Source organism: Lampris incognitus, chromosome 11 (assembly GCF_029633865.1).
Source record: "Lampris incognitus isolate fLamInc1 chromosome 11, fLamInc1.hap2, whole genome shotgun sequence".
In the NCBI taxonomy this organism is placed as follows: Eukaryota; Metazoa; Chordata; class Actinopteri; order Lampriformes; family Lampridae; genus Lampris; species Lampris incognitus.
Window position 1 is genome coordinate 44,898,108 of NC_079221.1, and position 26,013 is coordinate 44,924,120.

At 44.4% G+C, this 26,013-nt stretch overlaps 1 protein-coding gene across 1 annotated transcript in view; it reads left to right on the forward strand.

Moving 5' to 3' along the window:
• LOC130120391 (receptor tyrosine-protein kinase erbB-4-like) overlaps positions 1–26,013 on the forward strand; it is a 472,615-nt gene that overhangs the window by 291,486 nt on the left and 155,116 nt on the right. Inside the window, exons 6-11 of the mRNA XM_056288936.1 lie at positions 126–244; positions 4,066–4,207; positions 8,827–8,940; positions 9,445–9,571; positions 15,387–15,460; positions 24,691–24,781. Of these exons, the coding sequence (XP_056144911.1) occupies positions 126–244; positions 4,066–4,207; positions 8,827–8,940; positions 9,445–9,571; positions 15,387–15,460; positions 24,691–24,781 (667 nt within the window). The remainder of the gene's footprint in view (positions 1–125; positions 245–4,065; positions 4,208–8,826; positions 8,941–9,444; positions 9,572–15,386; positions 15,461–24,690; positions 24,782–26,013) is intronic.

The following is a 26,013-nucleotide window of genomic DNA, read 5'->3' on the forward strand; positions in this document are numbered from 1 at the left end:
GTACCACGGGCAGTTAGCTGACATGGACCCAAGGTAAAAATAGTTGGCTCTGATGTATTTTGGGCTGCGTTTCAAAAGGCTGACGTGAACATGGTGTGTGTTTTTGCGTGTCTCTGTGTCCACAGTAACTAAGACTGTGTGTGTCGAGCAGTGTGATGGCCGTTGTTTTGGACCTTACGTCGGTGACTGCTGCCACCGTGAGTGTGCAGGTGGCTGCTTTGGGCCCAAGGACACCGACTGTTTTGTAAGTACACGCACACGCACACGCGCACACACACACACACACACACAGCAGTTGTTGCTATGGTGAAATCCCAGTACAGCAGTTTTTCTTTCACAGGCCGGAGGCAGTTTACTTCCCGTAACCTTTACTTTTAAATAATAACAATACTTTTCATCTACAAATACCTTTTAGAGCAGAAGTTGTTTTTTTCTTCTTCCTCTCCCCAGACACGTTTATCGGATAAAACCGCCACTTGTAGGCGTTTTACAACTTCCCTTAAATGAGGAGAAAAAGAGAGCAAATCTCTCTGACCAAGGCACTCCGTGTAATCAAAATGTCTTTATTGGAACTTGGACGTATCCAAAAAGGACCTAAAAATGGCCACGCGTAGCCATTTTTAGGTCCTTTTTGGATACGTCCAAGTTCCAATAAAGACATTTTAATTACACGGAGTGCCTTGGTCAGAGAGATTTGCTCTCTTTTTCTCATCTGAAACTACTAACCTTGGACCAAAGAGCGCCCAACAAAAAATATATGACTTAACTACAGAGAGGACTGAGCACGCCACTGACTCCGAGCACATGTTTCCCTTAAACGATGTTTAATCCCCTTTTCTTTTACATGAGGGAAGTTGTTGAGTCGAAACTCATTTCCAGTCTTCCTGTTTCCTGCCCGTCACCGTGGGCAACGGTCTGACTTCCTTCCCGTGGCGTTCCCCTTGCGTTGGAGTCAGAGCGCGGCTGTTCTGCGCCCCAGTTCTGGTCCAGTGGAGCGAGCTGCCGCTGATCATTTCCGCTCGTCTCCGTCGTCCTCGTTCCAGCTCTCGTACAACGAGGGCGGTGTGTCTGTTAGACGGGGGGGGGGGGGAATCCCAGTCTCACGGGACAGCTGGTTGTGTATAATTTTGTTGCTATCTGAGGACATTTTACAAAATGGCTCACAAAATAGTAGCGCCGTAAATGATGCGGTTATCTATGGGGGGGGGGGGGTGATATTGGAGAAAGAAAACCATTCGGTGTAGCTTTGTTATTCACATTTTGTCTGGCAGCCAAGCTGTTGTGATCCCACTGTGCCCATTTTTGACTTAAATAGAAATGGCTCAGTGAAGCCCGACAGCATGCAGCCAATACAAAACCGGGGGAACGTCTGACTCAACCGCCAAAATCTGCTCGTTTTCGACACCTATAAAGAGAAAAAAAACTTAAAATTTAACAGAAATGTTTTCCCCTGCGCTATTTGTTATTTAAGAATAGGCTGTAAAAACACTGATGCCGATAAAATTAATATGTGAGGGAGGATGGTGTAAAATTGAAATCTCTAAAAGCAATATTTGTGCACCATTCCCTCAAAATCTTATTTTTCACGTAGGGTCTAATACACGGACGCTGCTAATAAGGTGTGAGTTCTGTTGGTTTTGCACATCTAACACAACGTGTAATAGCAAATGCTGGTGTGTGAGAATGGTCCTCCATGTGTTGCTGATGCTGCTGGAGGGGCTTTAGTTTAGACTTCCTGCTTTTGCAGTTGTGTGTCATGATGTCAGCAGAGTTTGGTGAAGTAGTTAGAGAGCGACTTATTCCATACTGGAGGACTGTCCCAACACCACATTACATCTAAATGGAGACAACACAACACACACTACAGAGCTTTTCAGAAATAAAGTCACTCTCATCCAAACCTAGATCAGCCAGACTCAAACCAACCCCACCATCTGAGGACCAGTATATCAAGCTCAGTATATATCAGTATATCATCCATTATCCATGCATCCATTATCCAAACCGCTTTTCTTGCGCTAAGGGTCGCGGGGATGCTGGAGCCTATCCCAGCAGTCATTGGGAGGCAGGTGGGAAGACACCCTGGACAGGCCGCCAGGCCATCACAGGGCCGACACACACATTCCCACCTAGGGACAATTTAGTATGGCTGATTCACCTGACCTACATGTCTTTGGACTGCGGGAGGAAACCTGAGCACCTGGAGGAAACTCGCACAGAGACGGGGAGAACATGCAAACTCCACACAGAGGACGACCCGGGACGACCCCCAAGGTTGGACTACCTCGGGGCTCGAACCCAGTACCTTCTTGCTGTGAGGCGACCGTGCTAACCACTGTGCCATCATGCCTTGAGTTGATTACGTAGTTCATTTATACATCCAATCCAGTCCAATGTTCCAAGCACAGCTATGGAGGCTGATGAAGGGAGCGAAGCAAGCTTAATCGAACACAGCACAAATCTGAACATTAACAGCCCCAACGGAGTATGGTGACATTAGTTGTGAAGATGAAGATATATTGTGTTACATCACAATTGGAGAGCATGCATCTATCGAAAGAAATCAAATGCACTGCAAACTGCGCTCAAGGCCTTTGACCTAGAGCAAGTTTTGACAAGCTCTTTTGTGATTTCGTCCTTTTGGTGGTGACTCATAGTAAAGAGAGTTCAAACCCTTGCTGGATGCTAAAGGACCAGATCTGTAAAACCTGATATAACCACAATGCAGCTTGGTGCAGATAATTCAGTTATCCTTCCATGGGCATAGACAAACGGTGCATCAGTAAGATCTCATTGAAACCACTGTGACTGAAGTTCATCCATCCATCCATCCATCCATCCATCCATCCATCCATCCATCCATCCATCCATCCATCCATCCATTATCCAAGCCACTTATCCCAATTGGGGTCACGGGATGCTGGAGCCTATCCCAGCAGTCATTGGGTGGCAGGCAGGGAGACACCCTGGACAGGCCACCATTCCATCACAGGGCCCACGTACACATATACACACACACAAACACACACATCAATATAACAAGCTCAGTATATATCAATATCCATCCATCCATCCATCCATCCATTATCCAAGCCGCTTATCCAATCAAGTTCAATATATATTGATACATCAAGCTCAATATATCAAGTCCAATATATATCAATATATCAAGCTCAGTATATATCAATATATCAAGTCCAATATATCAAGACAGAACAGCATCTGCAGCCAAGATTCAAAGCCAGCTGAATAAAGAACGACCTACCCCAGTTTGTAAAACCACAGTTAAAACATGACTGAATGCAGTGTTAATGGAAGAGCAGCAGTTTGTTAAACCTCAAAACAAGTTAGAACAAGTTAAAACAGTTTGCATGGACCAGAAGATACCAAAGTTTTAGTGTTTAAGACCGGAACAGTCTTGTTTAAAGACAGATTAAAATCTGGGCTGTATGGTTGTTGTAACAGGGTTTATGTGAGTACTGCAGTCATTTGGATTCTCAAATTCTGCACCAAACCTGTACACAAACTGCTAAGGCAAATGATGGGCATACTAAATATAAACACATTGGGGCTTTCTGTTAATATTAGTGTACAAAAATGGTTTGACTTATCTTAGTAAATAGGATGTAAATCTTGCTTCAGATATATCAACTGAATAAAGATGTCGTGTTCTTGATGAACGATGGAAACAGACAGAAGTTGGTGGTGGACTGAGGCTTTTATGATTCCATCTCATTTGCTTCATATTGAGCCTGCCGCAACACAACAGTTACTGCATGTGAGGCACACAGAAGGATATGAGTCGTTGAGTTCGGCCCGTTAACACCACTTTGTTGCCATGACTACCCAGTAACACCGAGTCCAGCAGGGCTGCACCTGCACTGCGTGTTCTCATTGTACTGCGTGTTCTCAGTGGGACTTCACACAAAATGGTTCCATGTGTACAACTGATGGAACACAAAAAGCACAACAATCATTTATAGTATTACATGCTGTCAATGGTTGTCCAGTATTTGATGTTTTCGACACACGTGTGTATAGCTGTATGACTTTGTGTGTGTGCAGGCCTGTACCAGCTTTAATGACAGCGGGGCATGTGTGACCCAGTGCCCCCAACCGTTTGTCTACAACCCCACGACCTTCCAGCTGGAGCACAACCCAAGGGCCAAGTACACCTATGGAGCTTTCTGTGTGAAGAAGTGTCCACGTAAGCCTTGCCACACACACACACACACACACACACACACACACACACACACACACACACACACACACACACACACACACACACACACACTTTGCCAACCAAGCACTTAAAACAATCTTGCCGACTGACTGCTGTGTCACCAACAGGCATTTTTATAGATAGGTTTTAATTGTGTGTTCATTCCATCATCTTTAAAGAACAATTTGGCAATTTCTGATGTAGATGCTGCACTGCTCACATTAAGCTAAATTATGACCGAGTCCAGTAAGACAAAATGACATGAAAGTATGAAATATTTGCAAAGCGATTATTTTTTTTTGCACCAAAGTATTCCCACCAAGTCCGTCATGAATATTTCATCATTCTCTGAAAAAGCTTTGAATAACAAGAGAAAAAAAAGAGTCCACAAGTCTCAGCGGTGATGATGAGTTCATCATATTTCTTATCAGAGAGGAGATGAAGAGGAAATGAAGGTGATGCCGGGTACATCCTATTCTTAAAGACAAGACAGCAGCACGGGATGTTCAACAAACTGGTTACAGAAGTGAAGTTGTACCGTGGCCCGACTGGGCCCCTCTCTAAAGAAAGAACGTACCAACAACCAGGAACCGATGGACCCACAGCAGCGCTTGGCCGTGTGTTTACAATGAGCTGGCTCATGTTTCACTATAATGTGTGATTATGGGGGGGCACGGTGGCACAGTGGTTAGCGCGGTCGCCTCACAGCTAGAAGGTCCTGGGTTCGAGCCCCGAGGTAGTCCAACCTTGGGGGTCGTCCCGGGTCGCCCTCAGTGTGGAGTTTGCATGTTCTCCCTGTGTCTGCGTGAGTTTCCTCTGGGTGCTCCGGTTTCCTCCCACAGTCCAAAGACATGTAGGCCAGGTGAATCGGCCCTACTAAATTGTCCCTAGGTGTGTGTGTGTGCGCTTGTGTGTCGGCCCTGTGATGGACTGGCGGCCTGTCCAGGGTGTCTCCCCACCTGCCGCCCAATGACTACTGGGATAGGCTCCAGTATCCCATGACCCCGGTTGGGATAAGCGGCTTGGATAATGGATGAATGGATGGATGGATGTGTGATTATTGTATTAATAACGAGCTATGTGAAGCTAGCTCGGCTAGCACTGGCAGCACAGAAGGCCTGCTAACACTTATTACATGTGCTTAAAGTAAAATGTTACCAAAAGATGATGCTGACTTGGCAAGCCTGATTTCGTCAGATAAGCTCTTTCAAAGTGTAGGGGCCTTGATGGCAACAGCATGGTCACCCTCGGTCACCAGCTTAAGCCGTGTCCGAAAATGCTCCCTATGTGATTTATCGTGCGCTATATTCACCTTCCTTCATTTTGAGTGTCTGAATTCTAGTTGTAAAGTGTATTCAAGGTTCAACGACCTCGAAAACCCCCACAATGCAACTGAAAATTAAGTGTTCAATGCATCCATGCTACTTTATGGTAAAAATACCACAATGCAGTGATTTGCTTCCTCTTTACTCTTCTAGTGCACTCTTTTTACTGCCAAATACTGCAGGACGAGATGACAAGAGGCCACAGAATAATCCCATAGTGTCCAAAATCTCCATTTATTACTGCCTGTCGAGTGCCTTATTGAATGTATGTAGGGAATAGTGAATGAGGGAACGATTCCAAACACAGCCTTAGACTTTTAAACAATCAAGAGGGTAAATAGAGGAGTGTCCAGGTAGTGTAGCAGTCTATTCCGTTGCCTACCAACACAGGGATCACCGTTTCAAATCCCCATGTTACCTCTGGCTTGGTCGGGCGTCCCTACAGACACAATTGGCCGTGTCTGGGGGTGGGAAGCCGGATGTGGGTATGTGTCCTGGTCGCTGCACTAGCCCTTCCTCTGGTCGGTCGGGGCACCTGTTCAGGGGTAGGGGGAATACCGTGATCCTCCCATGCGCTACTTCCCCCTGGTGAAACTCCTCACTGTCAAGTGAAAAGAAATGGCTGGCGACTCCTCATGTATCGGAAAAGGCATGTGGTAGTCTGCAGCCCTCCCCGGATCGGCAGAGGGGGTGGAGCAGTGACCGGGCTGGCTCGGAAAGGTGAGGTAATTGGCTGGATACAATTGGGGAGAAAAAGGAGGAAAAATCCCCCCTCCCAAAAAAAAGAAGGTAAATGGGGGGTTAAAGGTCAGAAGTTTAAGCTGTATATGTGTGTATGAGTTCAGCTACATGCAGACCTACATGTGTGGGTATAGAAGTACATGTGTATACCCACACACAGACATATGTGGGTATACCACATGTACCTAAACAGGCTAGAGACTCGATATGCTGTCAAACATCAGCAGATAAAGATGTTTCAGTCTGATTTCTACGTACCGTATTCACACAGAGATAATGTGAGCTCAGTTTCTTCGCTGTACTCTGCCTCCCAGTGCCGTTTTCCCAGTCCCAAATTGATGGTCACGTGCTCACATAAGGGTCAGGCAGAGTACCAGCGAAGCATCGGAAATTCACAATCAGATCCCTCAGACGGCTCCTCCCGCACAACAAACATCACGGCGACACGCGTCTCTTTGTGTTTGCCCTCACCTGCTCACGTAAGCTTTGTAGGAAATGAGAAACAGGGATCAGACATAGGAGTCACTGAATGACTTTCATGGCTTAAGTGGGCCCAGTTTATGTGAGTATTAAGGTGCCCCACAGATATTTCTTATTCTATCCGTATTCTCTTTGATCACCCCCAGCTTCTTCTTTTTTTTCCATTTCTGTGGAAAGCGATGATTTTCCTTGATCACTCAGCACACCCCTCACATCTCGCTCCCCTCTTCATCTTCTCCGCCTTTAAAGTCACTGTTTCCTCCAATGAGTTGAGCCGCCCCAGTCTCCCCAGTCTCTTTTAGCTTCTCGCTCTCCTGAAATAGCCAAGGCAGTGTGGGTGATTTGTACAGATTTCAGCGAACAAAAGGGAATAATTTGGTCCAAACACCAAGGTCTTTGACTGGCGATATGGGGAACTGGAGAGGAAAGAGGAAGAAAAAGAGAAAGGAAGAGGACGAGAAGGGAGGAAGGTTGGAGAGTTGGGTAGCAGGGGGTGGGGGGGAACAACTTTTTTTTCATAATAAGGCTTCCTGTAGTTTTGCAAGTAACAGCAGTGCTTGTCTTTCCCCATCTCGTGAGATGAGACGTCTCTAAAGAAAGTGGTGGGAGACGGTGACACAGGTCTTCAACTGCTGATGCCCCTAAGTTATGCAGGATGAAACGTCAGGGATCCCACAGTGTATTCCAGTAGAGTCACACAACGATTGAGGTTTATGTAAAACTCAAGCAGAGTTTCTACGCCCCTGTGTCTCAGCCTTGAAAAGTCGTGTACTATGTGTCCGTGGAAGGGTTTCATCTCAGCTTTGTTGACAGTCCAGCAGTGTAAAATGGGTGCCCTGCTCTCTGGTCTTCAGCACGAGGGAGAGACTTTGTAGAGCCTGTCTCAAATCATTTGGTAGGCAAAACATCTCTCTAACATGAGTATATAGTCCAGGTGATACATACTATGATGGAAAATAAGAAAAGACAAACTATGAAGGTGGGAAGATGGCGGCATGAATTCACGTTTGCAGCGGCCTCACCCTGTTCCGGTGTGGGAAGATAGCGGCACGAACTTACGTTTGCGGTGGCATCACCCATACTGTCCATGCGTTGTCTTTGTCCGCGTCTCTGTCTAAGTTTGTTTTGTCTTGCTGGGAGAGCTGACGCTGGATCGGCAGGGGGAGCTTGAATCCAGACTTGATGGGGCTTTCCCCAGAACCTTGCATGCTGCACTAAACGTATCCTGGAAGAAGCGCCTTACAAAGTGTCTCTATGGCAATATACCCACCGTCTCAAACACTGCCCGAGAATGAAGGGTCCGATTTGCTGGTCATTGCTGGAAGAGCAAGGAATGAATGAATGAATGCCGTATTTGTCATTGCACAGCTGTACAACTAAATTAAGTGCAACTCCTAAGTGGTACAAAATAAAAAAATAAAACAAAATATATACAAATAGTCAAAATACAAATAGACACATTTGCAGCACAATCAACATATAATGTATGCGTAAGTGTAAAAACAAGTGTAATATCTATTACACTAGATAAATAGTCTGTGTATCGCACTAACCCGAGTCAGCATATTTTTTTGCACATGCCAAATCTACAGGTGTTATTGCAGTTTTGGGATATTATTGCAACCTTAGACTTTGTTAGTGGACTTCAGTTCTTTAATGGCACTTGGGTAGAAACTGTTCCAAAGTCTGGAACTATGGGTCTTGAAAGACCTATAGCACCTACCAGAGGGTAGCAGAGGGAAAAATTGGTTGCCCAGGTGAGACGAGTCCATGATTATGTTATTATGTAGGAAAAACTTGCAAGCTACACTCTCCTTTGGTTGCCCAAACGTGGAAAGACACATGTGGGAAGGCCTGCAAGAATCATTCAACTTGTCGACGTTGCAGGATGTCCATCTGAGGATCTTCCAGCTGCTGGAAGATCCTCAGACACGGTGAGATGGGTGGCATGAGAGGGTCAGATCCATCCAAGGATACTCAGCCTGGTGATGATGATAACCAAGGCCTTGTTCCTGTCTGTCTATCTGTATATAACATTCAAAACGTGTTTTTCAGACAACTTTGTGGTGGACCACAGCTCCTGTGTGAGGGCCTGCCCCAGTAACAAAATGGAGGTGGAGGAGAAGCGCATCAAAATGTGCATTCCTTGCACTGACATCTGTCCTAAAGGTAAGCAAACTGCAAACAGGAGCATTCTCTAGTGGATGAGTATTATGTGCCCAAGCTTATGCTCTTTAACCACTACATGGTACCAGCTCGACACGACTCGACTCGCTTCTGCGTCGTTTTCCATTACCATAAAAGTACCCCCTCAGTGTAGCTGGTCGTCATGGCAACACCTGGTTTTCAGTTTCAAAATGTGCTTCGACCGCTTCGGTATTTAAAAATGCCGGGTGATATCCCAGGCACGCATTGATGACACAGTGACGCAAAATGACCAAGTGACACATTTCTCTGACCAATCAGAGGTCTGAATTGATTTTGGTACCAGAAAAGTGGTAACAGTTACCAAAATGCCGGTACTCTCCAGTAATGGAAAACGCAAAAAGGTCGAGTCGAGTTGAGCCGGTACCATGTAGTGGAAAAGGGGCATAAGATGGGCTTTTGAATTAAGATTGTATGTGTGTGCGCATTTGTATTTGTAGAAAATATGTGTGTTTTTGTACGTTTCAGCCTGTGACGGCATCGGCACAGCTAGCTTGCAGACAGCCCAGACGGTAGACTCCAGCAACATTGACAAGTTTGTCAACTGCACCAAGATCAACGGCAACCTGGTCTTCCTCATCACTGGAATCAAAGGGTGAGGATGGCCAAGCTAAAAGCTAAAGGGCTAAAGTGGAAATTTGGAAGTTTAGAAATCATTAAGTTTTAAATATTCAACATGGGAGTCCAGGACAACACATTTTTATCATTCAGTTAAGAATCAAGCTTTTTGAACATTCAAAGTATTTAATGATGAAATGTTTATTAATTGCTTTCAACGCAAATTTTTTTGACAATATGTTCGTTAGCTGAAATTTGAGCCATGAGACAAGTGTATTTGAATTATGTACACTGAGGTTGTGTGTAATTCTTTAAAATTAATAATTTCCAAAGGACTAGCATACTTTTACAAAGCTACAAAGCAGAACAGCTTTATCACCCAGCTGAGCAAACAGCCCTGCTTTGGTGAAGCACATACTCACAGTAGTGTATTACTCACAGTAGTGTATCACAGTATTGTATTACTCACAGTAGTGTATTACTCACAGTAGTGTATTACTCACAGTAGTGTATGTCGGCTGATGACTGCAAGGGAACTTCATATAGTGTTGAATAAGAGACGTATGATTACCGGTTCAAAGCGTAACAAACCTGACTGGACTGTCATTTAATTGACTGATGGGGAATTGGATATATACACTACCGTTCAAAAGTTTGGGATCACCCAAACAATTTTGTGTTTTCCATGAAAAGTCACACTTATTCACCACCATATGTTGTGAAATGAATAGAAAATAGAGTCAAGACATTGACAAGGTTAGAAATAATGATTTGTATTTGAAATAAGATTTTTTTTACATCAAACTTTGCTTTCGTCAAAGAATCCTCCATTTGCAGCAATTACAGCATTGCAGACCTTTGGCATTCTAGCTGTTAATTTGTTGAGGTAATCTGGAGAAATTGCACCCCACGCTTCCAGAAGCAGCTCCCACAAGTTGGATTGGTTGGATGGGCACTTCTTTGAGCAGATTGAGTTTCTGGAGCATCACATTTGTGGGGTCAATTAAACGCTCAAAATGGCCAGAAAAAGAGAACTTTCATCTGAAACTCGACAGTCTATTCTTGTTCTTAGAAATGAAGGCTATTCCATGCGAGAAATTGCTAAGAAATTGAAGATTTCCTACACCGGTGTGTACTACTCCCTTCAGAGGACAGCACAAACAGGCTCTAACCAGAGTAGAAAAAGAAGTGGGAGGCCGCGTTGCACAACTGAGCAAGAAGATAAGTACATTAGAGTCTCTAGTTTGAGAAACAGACGCCTCACAGGTCCCCAACTGGCATCTTCATTAAATAGTACCTGTTAGAGCCTGTTTGTGCTGTCCTCTGAAGGGAGTAGTACACACCGGTGTAGGAAATCTTCAATTTCTTAGCAATTTCTCGCATGGAATAGCCTTCATTTCTAAGAACAAGAATAGACTGTCGAGTTTCAGATGAAAGTTCTCTTTTTCTGGCCATTTTGAGCATTTAATTGACCCCACAAATGTGATGCTCCAGAAACTCAATCTGCTCAAAGAAGTGCCCATCCAACCAATCCAACTTGTGGGAGCTGCTTCTGGAAGCGTGGGGTGCAATTTCTCCAGATTACCTCAACAAATTAACAGCTAGAATGCCAAAGGTCTGCAATGCTGTAATTGCTGCAAATGGAGGATTCTTTAACGAAAGCAAAGTTTGATGTAAAAAAAATCTTATTTCAAATAAAAATCATTATTTCTAACCTTGTCAATGTCTTGACTCTATTTTCTATTCATTTCACAACATATGGTGGTGAATAAGTGTGACTTTTCATGGAAAACACGAAATTGTTTGGGTGATCCCAAACTTTTGAACGGTAGTGTATATCATATTCACAATCCATGCTTTTCCGAAGGTCTTGGATGTGGCAATGTCCTGAAATTGAAAATTTGAATCGTAGCTTGGCCATTTTTTGTTTAAGTTTTAAATTTGTGCATTAGCCAAATTTGCACATTAGCTAACAGTCAAACTGAAATTGTTTAAGGAAACTGAAACAACATTGAGACATGTAACGCCAATAGCATATTAACTAAAACACACATTCACCTGCAGTTTCTCTGTTTTTCAGTAGGACTTTTGGGGCTCTGTTATCATGAATGACTAAGTCCTTTGACTATGTGACAAGAAATGCAAACTTAATAACTGCAACTTCACACAGAGGCTCTGGCTTAGGGGCCCCCTGAGCCCTTGAGCCTCTGGGCCCGGGCCCCTGGGCCGGGGCACGGTAGGCCCATTGAGTAATCCACCCATATATATAATGGCGCTGCAGATGGCAGCCTCAGTGTGTTGGTTTTTCATAAACTCAGTGTTTTGCTTTGCTATGCGGAGCTTTTTCACCTGAGAAGAGCTCTTACGAACATCAGGGAAACTACTTCTGTAGATTTATTTTCCAACATTCTCATCCATCTGTGGAATTACTGGACATCTTGGTCATTTCACTGCGCTCACCTTTGTTCACGCAGTGAAACGCCAGAGGAGAGGGACACGTGCCGGCGCACTCATGCGTCTCCGCAGACTTGGACTACGCACTCCATTGCCGGAAATATATCTCTCGAATGTGTGATCACTGTACAACAAACTAGACAAACTTCATCTACTGGTGGGGAAGAACAGAGACTTTTCTTCATCTTGCGTTTTGTGCTTCATGGAAACATGGTTTTGTGGATCAATACCAGCTGTGGTGTACTGTAAAATCCCGTGGACCCCCCACAGGGAGGGGGCATGGGCCCTTCCGCAATGGAGGTGCGGTTATAGTGACCCCAGCAAAATTAACTAAAAATAAATATTACAAGCGTGTGTGTGCACACATGTACACATGCAACAATTATGTGACTTACAGTAAATTGATCAATATGCAATGTATATTACAAGCTCGGTAAGATAGCTAAGTTAGCAGTTAATGTCATCTTCTGATTCCTCAACCCGGAATAAAACCCATTGCACAAACTATGTTAATGCTAACCGACATACAGCTTTGTGATAGCAAGCCCCAAACAATTGATACCATGGCAATGGACAAATACAAACTGTACCGCTCAACCTAGGCCGAGACAGATATTTTGGTAGCCAGCACAGAATGAACACACAATTCTAATGGACCGTCCATTCATAAACAAGCACAGGAAACAGACACAAATAGGCCTAAGGCTAGGCCAACAGCTTACCCTGTGTTAATTTGATTCCATGATTAATAAATATCCGTAACAGAATCAAATGTATTCTTTCTTATCTTTAACAATGACCAAGACGTCCTTTCCGAATTCCTTGACAATATTTGTTAAATATATCTGGCGCGCACACTGGCCTTCAATGCTGAGAATCGCTGGTCCGGAGAGTCTGTCTCACTGGAGACATGCCACTTACCAATGTGCTTCAAGACCTCCACCATCATCCATGCCGTCCCCAAAAAAACCAAGGACCACAGAACTCAATGACTACAGACCCGTTGCCCTGACCTCTGTGGTAATGAAGTCTTCTGAGCACCTTGTTCTGTCCCACCTTAAAGCTATCACTGACCTGCTCCTGGAACTCCTGCTGTTTTCCTACAGAGCCAACAGGTCTGTGGATGATGCTGTAAACATGGTGCTGCACTTCATCCTCCAGCAGCTGGACTCAGGAACCTACACCAGGATCCTGTTTGTGGTTTTCAGCTCTGCCTTCAACACTGTCATCCTGGATCTGCTGCAGGACAAGCTCTCCCAGCCACAAGTGTCTGTCTCCACCTGCAGGTGGATCACTGGCTTCCTATCTGACAGGAAGCAGCATGTGAAGCTGGGGAAACATGTCTCTGACTCCCGGACCATCAGTACTGGTTCCCTTCAAGGGTGTCTTTTCCCCTCTACTCTTCTCCCTGTATGCAAATGGTTGCCCTTCCAGTCACCAGTCAGTCAAGCTCCTGAAGTTTGCTGATGACACCGCCCTCATTGGGCTTATCTCTGGTGGGGATGAGCCCGCGTACAGGTGGGAGACTGACCATCTGGTGTCCTTGTGCAGCCAAAACAACTTGGACAGTTGAGATGGTTGTGGACTTCATAAAGTACTCAGCACAACTTGCCCCCATCACCCTGTGTGGCTCCCCAGTGGACACTGGAATTATTCCACTTTCTGGGCATCATCCTCACCCAGGATCTCAACTGGGAGCTGAACATCAGCTCCCTCACCAAGAAGGCACAGCAGAGGATGTACTTCTTGTGGCAGCTGAAAAAGTTCAACCTGTCAAAGCCATTGATGGTGCACTTTTACACCGCCATCATTGAGTCCATCCTCACCTCCACCATCATTATCTGATATGCTGTTGCCACTGCCAAGGACAAGGGCAGACTGCAGCGTATCATTCACTGCTGAGAGGGTGATTGGCTGCAACCTGCTGTCCCTCCAGGACCTGTACATCTCCAGGACACTGAGGCAAGCAGGAAAGAGCATGGCTGACCTTTCCAACCAAGGCCATGATCTCTTAATTAAAAACACTCTCTTCTCTACAAAAACCAGAACCTTGCGGCACAAGAACAGCTTCTTCCCTTCAGCAGTAGACTTTTCTAACAAGCCCCCAGGCACCCACAGATCCTGACCCTGCCGCTGACCCCCCCAACCCCTTTTATCATCCCTACTGCGCTCTCTGTAAATGGAGACCTTGCATAAAACCCAAGGGCAAATTATGAGACAACAGGCCCCCTTGGCACAGATAGCAGATAGGTAATACCCCCCCCCCAGTAGTGACATTCACCTGGAGTTTCCTTCAGTTTTTCAGTAGGACTTTTGGGGCTTTGTTATTTACATTGAGTAAGTCCTTTGACTATGTAATACGAAATGCAAAGTTAATAACAGCAATTACACGCAGAGGCTCTAGCTTATGGGCCCTCTGAGCCCTTGGGGTGCATTGGCCCAGTAGGCTTGTCTGGTAATCCACCCATGATAAAACCTGCACTACCCTGTAAATAAGTCTTATTCTGTAAATAACTTCTTAAAATTCTCATTTAACTCTTTGAAAATACAGCTCCTGCCACCCAGTGCCAGGCATATGTTCTGAACTGGTGTTGATTGTGCCTTACTTTAATTGTTATGTTATTTTATCTTGTATATATATTATATTTATTATTCTTTTTAACTTTTATATTTCCTATTTCATGTTTATTTTCCCCTCTTGCACCAACACAACAAGAAAAATCCCTTGTATGTTGTTGTACTTGGCAATAAATATGATTGTGATATGCATGATTTTAAGTGATTTAATGCACGTGGATGGTATTTTTCTTGGTCCTGGTAAGCAGAATTATATATACAGAGGGTTACTTGAGCCTATGAACAATGTCAATATTGTTTAATATAACTGCATAACATTGCACTACTCAGTATACTAAGTTACTGTAATTTATAGCATTAAGTTGTTTCCATTTTTGATGGATGTAAAAGGGAATAATTCAGACTAGGTTAAAAAAAAATATTAAAACTGAAAAAAAAAGGTTAAAAGAAAGAAATTGGAGCTAGTTTAGCTGTGTTTGATTAACTCTGCCATAAAAATGAGAACATGTCAAAGTCAAAATAAATTTACAGGAAGAGCTCAAGCATTTTTTTGTTTTTGTTTTGCTTTCATTTTTTATAGTGTTCAGCCTGTAATCAGGTTTTGTTTCCAAAGTCTTGATGCTAAATGAAGGATGGGGGGGGGGGGTGACCACACATTGACTTATTTTACAAAGACAGAGCTAAAAGAAGCCGATCTGGGCATTCTTTGGTTTCACTAAGAGGACCCGTTAAGCTTCTACCTCGTTTATGCAGTATGAAACGTCTTTGCTCTTTCTCCTTCGCTGTCTTAGTCATCCCTCTCTCACCGCCGTCTTTCACAGGGACGCCTATCACAACATTGAAGCCTTGGATCCGGAAAAGCTCAGCGTGTTCCGCACCGTGAGGGAGATCACAGGTAAGAAACTGCAGGCAAAGGCGATACTACATTTCCCATCCCATTAATGATTACACATCTGTAGTGCAGTCTGGCAGCGAAGTGGCACGTGAAAACAAATGTTGGGCTTTCATTTGAAACAGAGCGATGATGCCCACGGAGTTTATCTCCTCATAATAAATTATTCTTTATGATTTTTACGTCTCTCATCAAATTTACATCAACTCCCTATCCCTTTACTTTTAATCTGACATCACATCAAGATGGGCGTGTGTATGCTTGTGCGCGTGAGCTCGCGTATCTTCTTGTTCACCTTGACTACACGTGCTTAAATGCACTATTGTGTTCGCTGCTGTGTGCACATGGAAATGTTCGAGTCCGTGTGCGCGTGATGTTGCTTGTGCTTGTGCTTGTGCTTGCATGTTTGCTTGAGTCCACCCGAGACCAGCCATGAGAAGGGCAGACGTGCAGCACAAGATGAATATGAGATGAGCCTCTTCATCTCCCCTCTAATAACTCCCACTGCTCCCCCCGGGGAATCCCCGGCCTTGAGTCCCACAGTGCCCGCGATCTCTTCGCACGCCGTAAAGAAAAGAACACGGTGGTGCAGATCCTCACTCCTCGGGTCTTCACTTTCAAGCCCCGTCTTTGCTGTCGTTCATCCGGCTCAGTCACGTGACCACAGGCTAACATGTGGAAGCCTTGTATGTCCAAAGAGGCGGGTTCTGTGATCTGAACAAGGCTGTTTTGCTTGGATTCTTCAAAATTGTTGGTTTCATCACCGATTTAATGCGGCTTTGCAAAAGCTCACTAAATAATGTTAAAAACACGATGTGGACCCATACCAAAAAAACAAGGTAAAAATGGTCCAGACTGGACTTGCGAGGTTCCAGTTGACGCGATGATATGATGAGGGCTGGTGGCAGGGACACGGGCCTGCCAAGCCCCTGTAGTCAGGGAAGCGTATCGCCCCATGTTACCTCTCAAAGCTGTCAGAGGATGTGACTCCTTTGCCAAGCCATCAACCTGCCTCCTTGACCCCGAGGTTACGACTTGCAGCTCTGTAGCTTTCAAATGAGCTGTGTGGGAGGACGCCGACGTACCAAAATCTTCCCCTTTGTCCACCCTGTCTCTATTTTTGTCTTTGTGCCAGTATCACGACTGAAAACACATCACGAGGTCAGGTTCGCCCAAAGTGTGGGCGATCAGCCCAAGCAATTTAGCATAAGTGGTTTTCTTAGCATTATGACTTGAACTGCAATCATCATCGCTTTAATACGCTCAACCCTTGGTTCCATGCCCGTGGCCTCCTTCGACGAGGCTCTGTGCTTTGCTTCGCCTTCTGCAAGGATGTGCCAGTAATGGAGGTCTCGGTGGAACCTGAACGCCTGCTGGCTGCTCTATGTGCTTCCCTTTTACTGCCCATAACCACTGCTTTTTTTTTCTTTCTTTTTTTTACACATAAAGGAGAAGGGTGCAGAGACGGAGAAACAAAGAGGCAGAGAGAGCGTGTCTGTAAATTTGTCAATACAGTAAGACACTGTACTGTGTCAGTGTAAATTTGAGTATGTCTATATCTGAGTGCGTGAGGGAGAAGGTGATTGACAGAAAAGAGAGTTGGAGTTGAACGAGATTCGTCTTCTCTTTTTTTTTATCTGGTGTGTCTGCAAGAACGGAGCTCTCAAAGGAGACCATGCTACTGTAGTAAGTGCATGAGCATCTCTGCATTGTTTTTTCATCCATTCTTCTTTCCTCTCAACCCTGTTGCTCGTGGTTTGTTGCCACAAAGAAAGTTGAGGTGTGGAATATGTGCAGAGTTTCACATTGTTAAAAGCCTCAGACCTCTTAAGCTCAGTCTTCATGGAAGCAAATTATGGTATTTTGAATCAGGAAGTAGAAAATGTCCAGAAATTAAAGGGCGTGTCCATAATTTAGCATAAATGGGATTTTCTTCTATTCTCGCCATCCCTCCATTCATATGCCCACCATAAACAGCATCTCCTATGCCAGCTCTTAAAGAGCTAAAGTCTTCAAAGCCCCAAATGGGAAGGCGAGCTGATTTAGTGTGTTCAGAAAGCCTTCATATTACATATCCATACATATTTACTCATACTGCTGGCAGGTAACAGTGTTGTTATTTTAAAGAGCGTGGGTTAAGTACATGATATTATTTCAGGCAAGAATAAATGCTCATTAGTGCAGACAACACTTAGAAGAGGTTAGAGGCCATAATCCTCAGTGGACTGAAGGGATTGAAACGTTTTTTTTATTTTATTTTTTTTACTTAACACTGTTCCCAGTGAAAACATGGTCAGAAATCCTGAAGTCGACAACAAATGAGAAGGAAAACTGCTGTGCACCTGCTGAGCTATTTGTTTTCCTATGGAGATAGGGTGTCACCCAGGCTAGTGGCATCACTACCTTGGGTGTTGCAGGCCGCTCATATTTTCTGCTTTGTTTCTGTGCTCAAAGTTCAAAGTATTTGAACTTAAACCATCTTTGCTGTTGACCTTTCTAAGGGCATCCAATCAGGTTACAGCTTTGTGTGACGTATCGGATATCAACAGCTCTGGCTCAGAAATAGAGAAGAAACTATTACTGAGTCGCTGAGTTTCATCACTGAGTTTCCCAATCCAGATAACATGAATTTGAAATCACACTAACCGAAGACGGGTGGCATGGTGGCGCAGTGCTTAGCACGGTCACCTGTGTGTGTGTGTGTGTGTGTGTGTGGACCCTGTGTGATGGTCTGGCGGCCTGCCCAGGGTGTCTCCCCACCTGTGACTGCTGGGATAGGCTCCAGCACCCCCACCACCCTGAGAGCAGGATAAGTCGTTCGGATAATGGATGGATGGATGGATGGATGGATGGATGGATGGATGGACTAACCTAAGACGAAAAAGCATCACTCTTTATTTATCAGAGTAACAGAGTCTCAATGCACCCAGATGCTTGGCACAATGCTCTGTCTTTTATACTCAACCAGAACAATTGCCATTGCTTTTTTCTGCTGCAAACTCAGGTATATTTCAATCGCAGAAGATGTCAGTAGAATCAAGGATGCTTTGAGATTTGTGTTTCCATGATGATGATGACATGATGTGAGCTGAGCTGTCAGTGCTAGTTGCTCTGTGCACGACCAAGTGGCGAGTTGCAGCACAGATCGCTCATCACACCGGCTCCTAAACGGACGCGACTCGAATTAGCAAATGTCCAATTGTTTCAGATTTTCCCCATGAACATGTCCTTACCTGCTCCGTGCATCAGTAACCAGGCAAGCGACATGTCACTTGTTTGAAAAATCGTTCACCCTGACTACATTCTTGCGAAGTTTCACGCACTTACTCCACCTCCAACCTATTTTCATTGGTCAAAATCGACACTGATGTCCTTGACGTTTCTGTTTCTCCTCCAGTCAGCAGTAACACCAGCTATTAATTAATTAAATGAAAGCCACTTTATTTGACATTGTATTCTTTCAATGAATTAGCTCTCTGCATTTAACCCATCCTATTGTAGAGGAGCAGTGGGCAGCTGCAGCCCCCAGGGACCAACTCCAGTGCTTCTTTCCACTGCCTTGCTCAGGGGCACAGACAGGAGTATTAGAATGTTACAATTTCATTTAACAGACACTTTTATCCAAAGTGACATACACCTGAGAGTTACCACAACGCAAGCAAGGACTAAACATGCGTTGTTGTCGCTTGACTAGAAGTATGTGCCAAAAAACTAGGTTAAAGTCCGATGGGACATGGGTAGTGTACAAAGGCAATGCATAGGGTGCATAGAAGCGTTTTTTAAATATATTTTTATTAATACCATCAGGTGTTAATGAAAATGCATGTTAACCCTCATGTGCATGTCTTTTTGATGGAAATAGTAAGGAAGGAAGAAGAAAACCTGGCAAAGGTCTCTGAGGTAATTAAGAAGCTCCTCGGTGGCAAGACACCGGGTGTGGATGAGATTCGCCCTGAGATGCTGAAGGTTCTGGACATTGTTGGGTTGTCTTGGCTGACATGCCTTTTCAGTGTCGCATAGAGGTCGGGGACAGTACCTGTGGAGTGGTCGACAGGGTTGGTGGTTCCCACATTTAAAAAAGGGGACCGGAGTGCTCCAATTATTGGGGCATCACATTGCTCACCCTCCCTGGGAAAGTCTATTCTAGGGTGCTGGAAAGGAGGCTCCGACCGACTGTCGAACCTTGGATCCAGGAGGAACAATGTGGATTGCATCCTGGCCGTGGAACAACGGACCAACTCTTTACCCTTGTGGAAGTGTTGAGGGAGGCATGGGAGTTTGACCAGCCAGTCTACATGTGTTTTGTGGACTTGGAGAAGGCTTACGTCTGTGTACCCCGGGGCACTCTGTGGGGGGTACTGCGGGAGTATGGACTACCAGGGCATTTGCTACAAGCCATCCGGTCCCTGTATAACCAAAGTGAGTGCTGTGTCTGCATTCTCGGCACAAAGTCAAACATGTTTTCGGTGGGTGTTGGACTCCGCAAAGGTTGTCCCTTGTCTCCGATTCTGTTTGTGATGTTTGTGGACAGGATCTCAAGGCGCAGCCAAGGTGAGGAGTGTGTCCGTTTTGGGAACCTCAGAATTGCATCTCTGCTCTTTGCAGATGATGTGGTTTTGTTGGCTTCATCAGAACGCGACCCCCAGCATGCACTACGGTGGTTTGCAGCTGAGTGTGAAATGGCTGGGATGAGAGTCAGCACCTCCAAGTCTGAGGCCGTGGTTCTCTACCGGAAAATGGTGGATTGCTCCTTCCGGGTTTGGGATGAATTGTTGCCTCAAGTGAAGGAGTTCAAGTATCTCAGGGTCTTGTTCACGAGTGTGGGTAGGATGGAACAGGAGATTGACAGGCGGATTGGTGCAGCATCAGTAGTAATGGGGACATTGTACTGGATCGTTGTGGTGAAGAGGGAGCTGGGCCAGAAGGCAAAGTTCTCAATCTATCAGTCAGTCTTCATTCCAACCCTCACCTCTGATCATGAGCTTTGGGCAGTGACCAAAAGGGTGAGATCGTGGATACAAGCGGCTGAAATGAGTTTCCTCTGTAGGGTGTCTAGGCTCAGCCTTAGAGATAGGGTGAGGAGCTCGGACATCCGGAGGGAGCTCAGAAGACACCCGCTGCTCCTTGGCGTCGAAAAGAGCGAGTTGAGGTGGTTCGAGCATTTGATTAGGATGCCTCCTGGGTGCTTTCCTTTGGAGGTTTTCTGGGCATGTCTAACTGGGCGGAGGCCCTGGGGTAGACCCAGAACTCGTTGGAGGGACTGCATGTCCAATGTGGCCTGGGAACACCTCTGGACCCCCCAGGAGGAGTTGGAGGGCATTGCTGGGGAGAGGGACTTCTGGAGTGCCCTACTTAGCTTGCTGCCACCGTGACCCGACTCCGGAGAAGTGGCTGATGATGAGATGAGGATGAAGAAAAGTAAGGAAATTAAAGAAATTAAATGACTGAGGAAATGATTAAAACTGAAGAAGATTACATTAGTTATGAATAAATAACTTAGACACCTACTCATTTGCAGAGGGAGACATCACAAGCGGCAGCATGAAAAAATCTCATCCCCTCTTCGCGCTGTGACATTGCTTATAGTATATCTGGGCAATTTTCCTTGCTCCATCCGCTAGAGTTCACTCGCTCTCTATGTTAGGCAGAGGTGTCATCTATTGTAATCATCACCGACAGATTGACAAGTATTAAGGATGACATCGCTTAACCTCTCCCTTGTATTCTATTACTTGGTATTGCCCATGCAGCTTCATTCAGGTAGGATTTCACAGAAACACCATCGACAGGGATGCAAGGAAGATGTACTCTATCACCCTTACCATGCTTAAGCAAATCAGTATTCTGGGTTGTTGGTTAGCTAAAAACATGATTCAGGTGAACTAATTTTAGCTGTGTTGAACTGCTAAAAAAGAATCAATTTTACAATGTCATTGTTAATCATCCAATCAGGATGTGATGTAAATGATATGTAATGTTGGCTAGTCAGTTGAAAATGTGCAGTCAATACTACACTTACTTCCAATTACAAATTCAAGATGATGAGAGAGCTAAGTTTCCGCTAAGTTCGCCAACAATTAGCGCTGATGGGGGTGTCCAGTTTAATGTGATATAGGTATCTACCAAAACTGGGCAGGATAACTAACAGGTGTAATCTTATTAATTTAAATGTGACCGGAACTATATAAACACATTTTGCACATTTGTCCCTTCAATTGCTCCAGGTACATTTGAGTACTCTGCTCTATTACAAAACTCCTGTTTGATTGCATTGAAAGTGTTATGGTCTTTTGGGAGCTGTATATGTTTCTGCACTCTTCACATTAGTGCATTAAGGACTTGTGACAGCATGGGTGATCACGGTCTGTTTAAAGTTGATGGATTCTTATCTCAAATTATTAATAAAAATAAACCTTTGTTAAAAAATTTAATAAAATATTTTGAAAAGAAACAAGGAATCTCGAAAAATTGTTCCCCAAGTAAATGAAGAATTTGAGATTTTGGGCTTTGTTTTCGTTTTTCTAATTTTTGTGTTATTGTTTGAAAAATGGAAAATTAAATTACTAGCATTGGGGACACCATGGCTTGGAAGAATGGTGAGGCAAATTATTAGTGGCCAGGAGTTTGGTTATTGCTTGGAGTGCAAAACTCTTTCTGGTTTGTGGTTCCAGATCTTGTTTGATTTCCTCAAAAACGGGATACGATATTGTTCAAAAAAGTCAGATGATAGAGAAGAGAGATGGAAAAACTCTCTCCTTTCTCTCCGTATCCTATGGTGCCCTTTCCGATGAGAAGCTCAATGAGTTAATGTACGATTTTTATACATGTTAAATAGCTCTTGCAATCGCCAAGATTTCATTTTGATAAAATGTGTTTATTTCCATAATCTCCTCCCAATATTTTAAATACATTGAAAGGATATCTCCAATAGATTCATATGCAATGAGGCTGATCCGCAGGAAAAGTTTTACCCACCCATTCCCTCCTGTCATTTGCTGAAGAATCCATTTCATCCTTCTAGTAAATCAGATTTTTTATGCTGAAAGAGGGTTTGCGCTGGGGCAGATTGTTTGCAGGTCTGGCCTTACGTGTCCTTGTTGTACGTTGTGGGCTTATGCTCTGGGGCTGTTTTATGACTGGCAGTAGTTTAGTTCAGGCAGGTGTGAGCAGCAGTTTGTTACCTCCATTAGGAAGATGAAACCCTCCACACACCCACCCCTCTTCCACCCACAACCCTTTTCACGGCTCCCCAGTAAAAGCGAGAAACCTGCCCCTTGAGGAGCCTGTGATAAGGGGAAAGTCGTGAGGTTCCCCATTGGTGCCAGTTGTGTCATTAAGGCCATTAGCGTCAGCTGCTACCATGCTAAAGATGCTGTAGCGTGGCAGCCTCTGGGCTAATGGGCCCTCAGCCACCTTTACTAGACTGCGTGGTGGGAACAAGGTAAGGAGCCAGCTTCAGAGAAAATACTGCAGTAAACAAACTGTACCCAAAGGAATGAAAATTCTTTACAGACGGTATATTGCTTTGGATTAGGAAGCTGCAGCGTTTATTGTCGCTGTGACCTCTGATTAAATTTAATTCGTTTTTGTGTTTCCACCTGGGATCTTCTATTTGGCTGATGTGACTGCTCCATTGCATCAGAGGCATCAGCGCTCTGGTGGGTCGTGACGAGAGGAGGCACTCCTTCAGAGGTCGTGTTGGTTGTACGAGTCATATTTCTGGTTCCTCAACATCACCTGAGCTTTTTGACTTATCACACGCTCTTAATTCGCTCAGGCCAGGGGTGAAACAACAAGCATTAATGCTGCGAAAACAGCCTAGAAGGTTATCACTCTCCTGTCAGCACGAGCTCATAAATGGTATTCCTCCATGCGACTCCTTCCTTCAGGCTAGACAAAATTATGCATCCTTTGGGAGGAAGACTCATGCTAATCTCACAGAGCAACCCGCCCTACCCTATCATCACTGCTGCATCTCACCTGTTTCTTATCTGTCCTCTTCATCATCGTGATTAATCTGTTTTCAAGGCATTAAGATATCGGCCAAAATTCATCCTTGAAGCAATAAGGAGGTTTTTTTAGCCTTAATCTGATATATACCTGTACTCCCCTTCCCCTTCCTCCCCTCTGCTCTCCCTCCCCTTCTCGTTTCCCTTTCTTCCTCCCCCACCACCTCACCCAGCCATTTTGTTTGTCCTCCTCTGCCCGCTCGAGGATTGTACCCCCTCCCACTCATCTGTTAAATATTTCATCTTCCCGAATCCATTATTGAAAGTCCTAAATGAGCCATGGCCATCCACTCAGCTTTTCATTTAGTCCTGTAAATGATTCAGCAGTGGAGAGGCAAATAAAGGAAATGCCAAAATATTGATATATCAGACATAACACTCATCATCCTAGCGGCCACAAAACGGCCCCCTAATGAGCTGGTGTGGCCATCCACAATATGTGTAAATTATTTACCTGTGACTACATAGCACACTTTTGCATGGTAGAAAGTCATACACACTGTGCTCAGTGGATATTGGATTGATTTTGCAATAACACAAGTCAAAAGATTTTGCATAAAGCTTTTGGTAACACTTTCTATGAAGCTTGCATCTGTAATGCCCTATAAGTGTAGCTATAAGTCATTGTAAGATTCATTATAACCATGTATACACCCTTACAGCACCTCATAACCACCTTTATGATACATTATGTCAATTTAAAATGGATTTATGAATTATAAATATGTCATCATTAGCCTGTTTATCTGTCAAATGTCATAATGCATCATAGCAACATGTTTTGCTGAAGTTTTGTAGAGATGCATAATGAGACTTCAGTGCTATTTCACAATCTTCAGCCATTGCCATTAGTAATTTTAATACACATTATAGGAAAGTATGGGCATTATAGATGTTTATAGGGCATTATAGATACTTATAGGGCATTATAGCTGCAAGCTTCATAGAAAGTGTTACCAAGCTTTTTCAACAAAGGTGCCGTCATGCAGGTCACGTGTGCTAGAAGTTATAACTGCATTCAAATGCAGAAGATGAAAAACGTTTTGCTGGCACAACATTTTTTGTTTGCAGTATTTGAATGGCTTTCTTGGCTGATGATGTGTGTGTGTTTTGGTTAGGTTTGGTGGCTTTGGCTCCGGAACAGGTGCCACCTTTATTCACTCTTTCTATAGTGAGTCCTTATAATGTGTGTGTGTTTGTGTGTTTATCTCCCTATCAATGTAGGTTTCTTAAACATCCAGTCTTGGCCTGAAAACGTGACAGACTTGAGTGTTTTTTCCAACCTGGCTACCATCGGAGGAAGAGCCCTTTACAGGTAAATAAATACACGGCCACAAACTTTCACTACTTTGACCACCATCCATAAGACAGTCACTCTGATCTCAGTAGATGATTATTACACTTTGAGGACAATTCTCAAGACAGTCTCACATGGAGCTCAGTCCCTGTGAGGAGAAGGCATTTGGTTCTGTGTCATGCTTCAGTCCAGATGAATTATATTCGAGCAGATCTCCTTTTTGATACTTTATAGCGCTGGTGTATTGAAGAGAATAGCAAATACATGACAACGTTTATACTTGCTCTATTTGATCACTGTTAGATAGAACTTTCTTGGAAAACTTTACAGCACATAGTGTTTTTTATGACTTCGCTACAACAGCAAATTCAAGGGGTAGCCGGGAATCTGCCGCAGCCGGGACGCGAACCCGGGTGTCCTGCACCACGGGCGACTGCGGTAACCAGTCGACTAAAGGGTCCAACCTGTTAGCCAGGGGCTAGCGAGTCTATTCATTCGTGATCGTTACACTGACCCCCTCCTTCGGGAAGTGCGTCCCTTGCGCCTCTGGGCGCACACGCTTCTGATGGCCTCATGGTCTCACAATCCCACTTCTGACACCGATGTAGCGAATTCGGGGGGGGGGGCACCCGGGACATGAACCTAGGTCTCCCTTCACCACAGGTGACTACATTAACCAGTCGACTAAAGGGTCCGACCCGTTAGCCAAGGGCTAGCGAGTCTAGTCATTCATGATCGTTGCAAGCACAAAGTTTGAAGAAGATTGATACTTTTAGCCAACAATGAGACATGGCAAACCAAGCTCATACAAAATCTTTGCCAGCAGCTAAAACCCAGCCATGTCATATTTATCTGAGGGGGAGGTGCTGACACAGCAGCACTGCAACTCTACCATTTCAAGTGGATCTCTGGACTTTGGGCTCAAACACCACAATATTTGCCACAGGTGTCAGTAAGTTAAACTAACACCAGAATTTTGAAGATTGTCATTTCAGGCTATGATGATGGGGTTGATTTTACAGATTTGGACTAAGCCACATCCTCGACTAACCTGTATACATATATTATTTGGAGAACTGGTCAGCTTACTTCACCGCGTCCTGCTTTAAAGGATATTATTTATTGAAAGGTTACCTAAATACTATCTTCCTCACAGAAAGACATGGACAAACTTTATTATGTCCTACTGGAAAACTAAGTTACAGTCTAGTGCGTTCTTACTGAGCATTAAACATGCCAAAGTATTACAG